General features: G+C 50.3%; 1 protein-coding gene across 1 annotated transcript; it reads left to right on the top strand.

The window, feature by feature from the left end:
* Window positions 1-7163: 7163 nt before the first annotated feature.
* Window positions 7164-8406, top strand: LOC124650318 (protein REVEILLE 8-like). The gene is made up of 4 exons (XM_047189860.1): window positions 7164-7399; window positions 7493-7635; window positions 7837-8036; window positions 8154-8406. Exons 1-4 carry the CDS (start codon window positions 7242-7244, stop codon window positions 8196-8198), a joined length of 546 nt encoding a protein of 181 aa, XP_047045816.1. The 5' UTR covers window positions 7164-7241; the 3' UTR covers window positions 8199-8406.
* Window positions 8407-9084: the final 678 nt, after the last annotated feature.

Below are 9084 nucleotides of genomic sequence, written 5' to 3'. Positions count from 1 at the left end.
AAGAGCTACACTAATAAATAATTATAATGAGAGGAAATTATTTTTCTTTAAAATAGAACAAAGTAAATCACCATGCTAATAAGATGTGATGCTACCATAGGCTTGTGTGAATCTTTGGTGTGTTTAGTCTAGCATGCAAGTTTGGGTGGTGATTGTATCCTCGTATTCGTTTATAGACGCTAGTACCGAAGGCTACGAGGGGGACGACGAGAACATCTACGGAGAAGAAGGAGGAACATTTTGATCCATACACCAACCAAGGCAAGCTAATATTCTTGCAAGCCATTACCAATGCAAGCTAACACTCTTGCAAGTCCCAAGTGCAAAGCTCTACCAGAGCAAGGCACCATCACCATTTATTTTTATGTTCAATAAACCTATCCCATGTTTTTACCTTGCAATTATTTTGCTTATTGTACTTCAAAGCTTATTTTTGATTTATGATTCACTTGGGCTAGACTAGAACAAGAGCATCAAATTTAGCCTAAAGCAAACAAAGCTAGATAGCACCCCCTTATGACTAGTTGCTATTGCTAAAGAAATAAAACTGACTACTCTAGATGGGAACACGTGAAATGAAATAACTTTGAAAGATTTTGAAGGTGAATGTGACATGAATGCTTTGGTGAATTTTGATGAAAACTGATGGTTGGGTTCGGATGCGATACCATTCCAATTTACAAGTACCCCCACAATACCTGATTATGGGTAGGGCTTAACTGGAAGTTTATGTGTCTTAGTATGGGTTCCCTCTAAACAAGCGTCATCGGGGTTATGCCAAAAGCTGCCTCCACAACACAAAAGAAATGACGTTAAAGATGAGGTGAATATCCGGCCCAAGCCCTGTGCAGTTCCCAGGCTGACAGTTTGTCTTCACTGGGAGGCCAAGCTCATGGGGAGAGGTGCCTATACTAGGATATGTAAGTGAAAGGTTATGGTTGATGATCCGCGTATCGAGTTACGATTATTCAGGGTTACCCCTGACGGATGTAATCAAAAGTTGTGGCACAAGTGTACAACCTCTGCAGAGTGTAAACCTATTCGAATAGCCGCGTCCACGGTTAAGGACGGTTGGAAAGGCCATACTGTTCCGTCATCAGACCATTTTCGAAAATGTGACATATGACCTGTGTTTGGATTTTTGAAAGGTGAACGGTGAATTTGGCTTGAATCACAACAGAGTTGTGGGAATGACACTAATGTTCCCACTTGAATTAGTTAGCAGATGAGGAGGCTTTTACTAAATGTTTGTGAAGTAAAATTGGCTTTATGCAAATAAACTTAGAGCTTAGCACCCCTTACTAAAATTGATAAGTACTTACCTTAGTATTAGTTTGCGAGTACTTTAAAAGTACTCATGGCTTTGTCCCCGGCTATTCAAATGGCCAGACTTTGAAGGAGAACAAGCAAGACTGAGGAAGATGGACAGCAGGACGTCTACGACAACTAGGACTACTCCTGACGTCAAGCGTTGGCCTGTGGATTAGATAGCCACTACTACTTCGCTTCCGCTATTTGTGATGTTCGTTGATCGATAGATCAACTACTATTGTAATATTGGATCATGTGATCTATTCTTGTAAGACGATTATGTGTTGTAATAAATGATGACTCTATGATATTCAACTATTATGTCTCACAACAACAATATTCCTGGGATTGCGATGTACGGCATAATAGGCATCTGGACTTAAAAATCCGGGTGTTGACAGTGGGGTCCCCAGGGCTCCCCTCTGGCGGCTCTCGGGTGTTCTGGAAGCTTCGTCCAATTATAAGACTCTGGGCGTTGATTTCGTCCAATTCCGAGAATATTTCCTTACTAGGATTTCTGAATACAAAAACAGCAGAAAACAGCAACTGGCCCTTCGGCATCTCGTCAATAGGTTAGTTCCGGAAAACGCATAATAATGACATAAAGTATGCATAAAACATGTAGATATCATCAATAATGTGGCATGGAACATAAGAAATTATCGATACGTCGGAGACGTATCACGCCTCAACTTGGACTACAAGGAAAGAAGACTCCAATATGAATCCTACTAGGACTCTTGTAAACCCTAACTTGGCTGATATATAAAGCCAGGCAGGGGCACCCCTTAGGCCACGCATAATCAGTAACATAATTTTAGAGGCAACACGCCTAGACACCGCAACCCGCGGATTAGAACTAGACTAGATCCAACAACTCCGCCTATGGCGGCCCCCTGTATACATATATTCATATAGTGGATTGCTAGCAGGACGTAGCGACCCTCCACCGCGGGGGCGTGAACCTGGGTACGTCGTGTACCGCCTCGCTCCCGGAACTTCCGTCGTCGCCTTTCTCTAAAAACCCAAGCCCCTCATGGTGGGCATTGCCGAGGAACCGCCTCGTCAATTGGCGCCGTCTGTGGGAATCGCGGCGACTGGATTTTGTCATCCGGGCGGGATCCATCAAGTTCCTCATGAACAACATCTAGATCGCATCTGGTTTACTCGCTTTTGATCAACTTCGTCAAGGAATTAATGGCAGCCGAGAAATCGCCGGACTCGGCGTGCCCGACCACGCGTGCGCGCTGCCGTGCGGCGTGAAATCCCATGCTCTTCGGAATACACGTGAAGGCCAGCAAGCCCAGTTTCTCTCGTAACCGACCAAAAAAAAATAGATGTATTTCAGTATGGAAGGCCGGGTCGAACAGTGCTTTGTTCACGTACGGCAGCCGCAAATCAGTCAAAAGGAGAAAGTCTGAGCAGTTTGCATGTCCCAAACAATTGGGCCTTGAAGGGACAGCGTCCAGGTCACGAGGAAAAACAAAGGAAGCTAAGGATCGACTTCTAAAGAAAAGGAGAGCAAGAGAAATCTATCTGGTTCGGACCTCATCGACAGCTAGTTCTCCACATGGATCAAGCTGACCGTGACCATCCGACCACCCATACAAATATCATCAGATTGGAACAAGTTTTAACTGCTTCACCGCGCATAGTCGCCACGCTCAGGGCTCACTCGTTGCATCACGAACTTGATATATTCGGGAGCTCGCCCGTCGACTGCCCTGCTCGGCTGACCGCGCCCGCCATCGCGTACTCTTCTTACTCGGGGGCTCGCCTGCCGCGGACCCGACATTACGGACCCGATATATTCGGATGCTCACCCGCAGCGGATCGGCTATGTCAATCGCGTCCTCCTCATCGGCCACGTCAGCTAGGCGCCGCGTGGACTATCTATGTCCGCGGAAATTATTTCGGCTGCGCCTGCCGCATGGACTATCTCTGACCGTGGAATTATTTCGGCTACGCCTGCCGCATGGACTATCTCTGTCCGCGGAATTATTTTGGCTGCGCCTGCCGCATGGACTATCTCTGGCCGCGGAATTATTTCGGCTGCGCCTGCCGCATGGACTATCTCTGTCCGCGGAATTATTTCGGCTGCGCCCGCCGCATGAATTATCTTGGATGGCGCAATTATTTCGGCTGCGCCCGCCGCATGGAGTATCTTGGATGGCGCCATTATTTCGGCTGCGCCCGCCGCATGGAGTACCTTGAAGATTCGACTGTGCTCACGGTCCCTTGAAGATTCGACTGTGCTCACGGTCCCTTGAAGATTCGACTGTGCTCACGGTCCCTTGAAGATTCGACCGTGCTCACGGTCCCTTGAAGATTCGACCGTGCTCACGGTCCCTTGAAGATTCGACCGTGCTCACGGTCCCTTGAAGATTCGACCGTGCTCACGGTCCCTTGAAGATTCGACTGTGCTCACGGTCCCTTGAAGATTCGACTGTGCTCACGGTCCCTTGAAGATTCGACTGTGCTCACGGTCCCTTGAAGATTCGACTGTGCTCACGGTCCCATGAAGACTATTACTCCCATCGGGAGCGCCGGTTCGCTGGAACCCAAGAAGATATGAAGACTATTACTCCCATCGGGAGCGCCGGTTCGCTGGAACCCAAGAAGATATGAAGACTCAAGTTTTGAAGAATTGCAGTAATTCGGGACACCCGAACTACATCGTCAGGAACCTTGTTCGTATATTTCAACGAACATCGGTGCGATGGAAAATACGCCGGAGATTGCACTCTAAAAAGCCTCTGAAACTACGAGTGCTATGATGCAAAATCCACGGGGACATTGCTCTTTTCCTTTGCTATAGATGCCTCAAAGAGTGCCGCAGATAGCAAGGATAATGAAAAAGCCTCTGAAATTACGAGTGCTATGATGCAAAATCAACGGAGACCTTGTTCTTTTCCTTTGCTATAGATGCCTCAAAGTGTGCCGCACATAGCAAGGATCATGAAACAACAAAGACCTTGCTCTTTTCCTTTGCTATAGATGCCTCAAAGAGTGCCGCAAATAGCAAGGATCATGAAGCAATGGGGACCTTGCTCTTTTCCTTTTCTATAGATACCTCAAAGAGTGCCGCAGATAGCAAGGATCATGAAACACGTACGAAAACAACCCACGTTCGATATTTTACTTATGGAAATATCAAAGAACAACGGGCTCATCGGCAGAGTTAGTGCTTCCAATATATTCGGGAGCTGCTGTCAGAACATACATCGGTTGAAAGCAAAGTTGCACATACAGCGGGTTTAGCAAGACCTGCAACACGAGCTGATCACTCAAACAATTTGCTGACCAACGAATACACATACGCTTAAACGGGCAATTAAGATTTGCTCCTTCAAAATTTGCCAACGGCATTGACACGGTAAAAGTGCATATATATGTATCTACCGAAAAACTTACAAACAATGGCATCAACGATGCTCAAGGTGCATTGAGGATTGCCCCTTGAAATATACAACAATGTGTCAACGACACCTAAAGAAAACTATAAACATCGAGTTGCTCGACTTGAGTCTACTCACGGTTGCAAGCATCAGTGCCCAGACTTGGGGGCTACTTCCATCGGGAGCGCTGGACGCGCACCCGATAAAATTATCGGCTCCTCTGGGCCATCGCCCGAATCATCGGCTCCTCTGGGCCATCATCCGAATTATCGACTCCTCTAGGCCATCATCCGAATCATCGGCTCCTCTGGGCCATCATCCAAATCATCAGCTCCTCTGGGCCATCATCTCAATCATCGTCTCCTCAGGGCCATCATTTCAATCATCGGCTCCTCTGGGATATCATCTGAATCATCAACTCCTCTATCTATGGCATCATCAGAGTCATCGGCATCAAGTTCTCAGAACTTGAAAAAGTTTACGGTGTTTGACTTAGCATTTTTTTTACACCCTGTACATAACTATTTCATATTTATCTACAGGCTCGGGGGCTACTCCCATCGGGAGCGCTTGCCGCGCACCCGATAAAAAGATATGGCAACCTCGCCAACAAAGAAGAATAAAGTTGAAGACATCGACATCAACAATCAAGATCTTCGAGTAGTACAACTTGAGTCTATGCGTGGCTGCAAGCACCCGCCCATAGACTCGGGGGCTACTCCCATCGGGAGCGCTTCGCGCACCCGATCAAAAGCAACTTCGACTCTACATCAAGCACAAGATTCAACAGATGATCAAGACATTCGGCGAAGACAACTTTAGTCACTGCCCGAAGCTTCACTTCGGCCAGACACTCGGGGGCTACTGACGTGGGCATAACCCTTCGGGTACTCGACATTGCCATACCCGGTGCAAACTATGAAGGTGGACCAGCACGTGGACTCGACAAGCTGGACCTGCACGCGCCTCAACTTGGACTACAAGGAAAGAAGACTCCAATATGAATCCTACTAGGACTCTTGTAAACCCTAGCTTGGCTGATATATAAAGCCAGGCAGGGGCACCCCTTAGGCCACGCATAATCAGTAACATAATTTTAGAGGCAACACGCCTAGACACCGCAACCCGCGGATTAGAACTAGACTAGATCCAACAACTCCGCCTATGGCGGCCCCCCGTATACATATATTCATATAGTGGATTGCTAGCAGGACGTAGCGACCCTCCACCGCGGGGGCGTGAACCTGGGTACGTCGTGTACCGCCTCGCTCCCGGAACTTCCGTCGTCGCCTTTCTCTAAAAACCCAAGCCCCTCATGGTGGGCATTGCCGAGGAACCGCCTCGTCATGCCTGGTTCGCGCTTGGGGCGAACTAGGTGCTGGTGGCCGTGTGGCGTCGATGAGTCGCGGATGACGATGCCGCTGCGCTGACGGTTGCGGGGCGGGGAAAGGGACTCCCGTTTCACCGACGCCAAGGTTGGCGCCGACCTGGAGCTCGGCGTCGCCCTCGTCGCCGATCCGGACGACGAGGAGCTGGCAGCCATGCGCCGTGGCTGCCAGCTGCCCCGGCGGCGGCTAGCCGATGCCCCTGACGGCGGGGGCATCGTCAGCACGGGGTAGTTGCCGCCCTCGATGTGTTCGAGGATGGCCTCGAGGTTCCGCCCCGGTGCGCTCCACCAGCGCCGGCGCCCAGCAGCGTTGTTGCGCGGAGGCGGAGGCGGCGGGCCGTCGTAGGAGGCGAGCTCCCGCTCCCAGCGTCGGAGGAAGAAGGAATTCCACGCCGTGTAGTTGTCGGGGTGGAACTGGGTTCGTCGGTGCTACGCGTCACGGCGAGTTTATGTAGGCGGAGCTGGCTCGGCGATTAAATGCCACGTGGATGCTACGCGTCCGCGGCGAGCTGACCGGCGGCAGCCTTTACTGCGCGCGGAAGACGATGCGTCTGCCGCTGACTGGCCGGGTCCATCTCTCGCGCGGAAGCCGAAGCGAAAGCGCGGGAGAGAATTCTCGGCGTTTCACGCGCTTCCGCTTCGTCCGGAGTCCCCGAGCGGGGATGGCGTGGGCTCGCCGGATGGATTTAGACCCAAATCCGGAGAAAAACGAGAAATCGGGGGCGCGACTGGACCGAAATTCGCCGTCCGGTTGAGAAAAACGTCGCTCGGGTGCCTCGTCGGGGAGACGAGTGGGGATGCTCTAACCATCGATACCGCAGTGAAGCAAAGCTGGAGCCTGGAGCTCCCAAAGCCTAATCCACCCACGCGTTGGGCACGTGTGGTCTTGCTGTCGCCCGGTTTGCAAAGACATATTGCACGTTCTGCACGCCTCACACGGCTTCGGTTCTGGCGTCTCCGGCTGTCGACCGAACACTACATATACGCGGCTACCTCCGTGATTCATCACTTCACTGTAGTCTAACGCCTCATCACTCTATAGGCTCTTCATCACTTCACTGACATCCTGTACTGTGAGAGAGCTTCTCGATCAGTTCTGGTCCAGCGAGAGAGATCCTCAGCTCTGCTCCTGCAAGAGAAAGACGATGGCAGCGACGACGATGAGAGGCCAGAGGATGCCGGCGGCGCCGCCGTTCCCGGCAGCAGAGAAGAAGAACAAGCTCCGGAAGCCGTACACGATCACGCGGCCGCGGGAGAGGTGGACCGACGAGGAGCACGAGCGTTTCCTCCACGCCCTCTACCTGTGAGTCGCCGTCTTCCCTGTGCTCACCTCCTATGCTCGCAATTACTCGGAGCTCTGAACTGACGAGGCCGCGTTTTTCTCTTTGGATTGCAGGTTCGGCCGCGACTGGAAGATGATCGAGGCATTCGTGTCGACGAAGACGAGCGTGCAGATCCGCAGCCACGCCCAGAAGCACTTCCTCAAGGCCCAGAAGAGCGGCCTCGGGGAGTGTCTCCCGCCGCCGCTCCACCCTCGCCGCGCCGCCCTCCTCCGCCACCAGCCGCCGGCGCTCCACCCCGACGCCGACATTCTCATGCCGACCATGGACTGGCCGTGCGCGTCGCCTGAACTTTTCGTCCCGGACCTTCAACACGACATCGACATGCTGGTGCCGAACATGGACTGGGCGTACGCGTCGCCTGAACCTTGCGTCCTGGACCTCCAACACGACGCGGAAGCCAAAGCATGGCCGGATCGCGGGAGCGTTTCCCAGGACGAAGAAACCATTGAACTCCCGTTGTCTCCCGACGACCTGCGCTTCGCCCAGGTCTACCGGTTCGTCGGCGACGTCTTCGCCGCCTCCCACGCGGCTGTCCCGGTGGAGGCGCACCTTCAGAGGCTGCAGCTGCACGGCGTGGATCCCCTCGTCCTGGACACGGTAAGCGCTTCAGCAGCTCCCACATTGCCACATTCTACCATCGCCTTGCTGGTCCTATCCTATGTGTTCGGTTTAGGTCTCATCTAACTTGTCTTCTCTCGTGCTTGATTTGAGCAGATCGTGCTGGTGCTACGGAATCTGGAAGCGAACCTTTGTGCTTAGGACTTGCCGATGGAGAGAACTGGATGTACTAGCAGTTGTGGGGCTCTAGAGTTAACATGCGGAAAACAATTTCCTAGGAAATAATAGGTTTCTAGTTTCATTGAATTGAATTGGTTCATTTTATGTAGAAAACTAATTCTTTGTGTAAAAAATGGCCATGCTCCTGTAAAAAGGAATCTGAATTGGTGTAAACCAAACCTTTTGAGAATTTTTTGCAGTGTCCGAATTGTTTGAGAAGTTACCGTTCTTACTATTCAGTTGTGTATACTCCCTCCGGCTCTAAATAGTTGTTGAAGATCTAGGTAATATGTCTTGAATTATAGAACCAACGATAATTATTTAGGACAAAAAATCTGAATAGACTGACCACCCAAAAGTACGAATCACCATTATCAAAAACATAGCTACCAAGACAAATATTGCAAGGCAATCTTAGACAAATCATGATAAAAGCCTAAAATTGATTCGGCAAAGCAAAGGCCATACCAAGAGAAATTTAATCTTCTAACATTATCATTGACATTCAGAAGGAGATCTCTTCGTCGATGGAAAGACAGAAGATTATTTATTGTAGATTATGTTATCTCCATTGAGGCATAGTCAAACAAAAAAAGTGGGCTACCAACCTAACCAAATTTATTAAAAGCACTTAGATGATTAAAAGGAGATTTAATCCTGCATAATTGCATCTCCAACGGCTTGTCGCAAACGGACCAAAAGTATCTATTGTGGTCTACGCGTACCGAAAGTGGGTAAATCTCCAATCCAATGGCCCGACCCGCAATGACCGTCATGTCCATGCTGACGCATTCACGGCTGTTCCAGTTGCGTGGATACGGATGTGCCCATGACACAGCGCATGTTCGTTCCCTGCCTCCTCTTCTGT

Source organism: Lolium rigidum, chromosome 4, assembly GCF_022539505.1.
Source record: "Lolium rigidum isolate FL_2022 chromosome 4, APGP_CSIRO_Lrig_0.1, whole genome shotgun sequence".
In the NCBI taxonomy this organism is placed as follows: Eukaryota; Viridiplantae; Streptophyta; class Magnoliopsida; order Poales; family Poaceae; genus Lolium; species Lolium rigidum.
This window is presented reverse-complemented; position numbering and strand designations above follow the sequence as displayed.

Bases quoted from the DNA above. Each gene is read 5' to 3' on its own strand.
- LOC124650318 (XM_047189860.1), top strand. From the start codon at position 7,242: ATGGCAGCGACGACGATGAGAGGCCAGAGGATGCCGGCGGCGCCGCCG. The intron at 7,636-7,836 runs GCGCCGCCCTCC...ACGACGCGGAAG, and splicing joins GCCGCCGCTCCACCCTCGCC to CCAAAGCATGGCCGGATCGC. The intron at 8,037-8,153 runs GTAAGCGCTTCA...TGATTTGAGCAG, and splicing joins ATCCCCTCGTCCTGGACACG to ATCGTGCTGGTGCTACGGAA.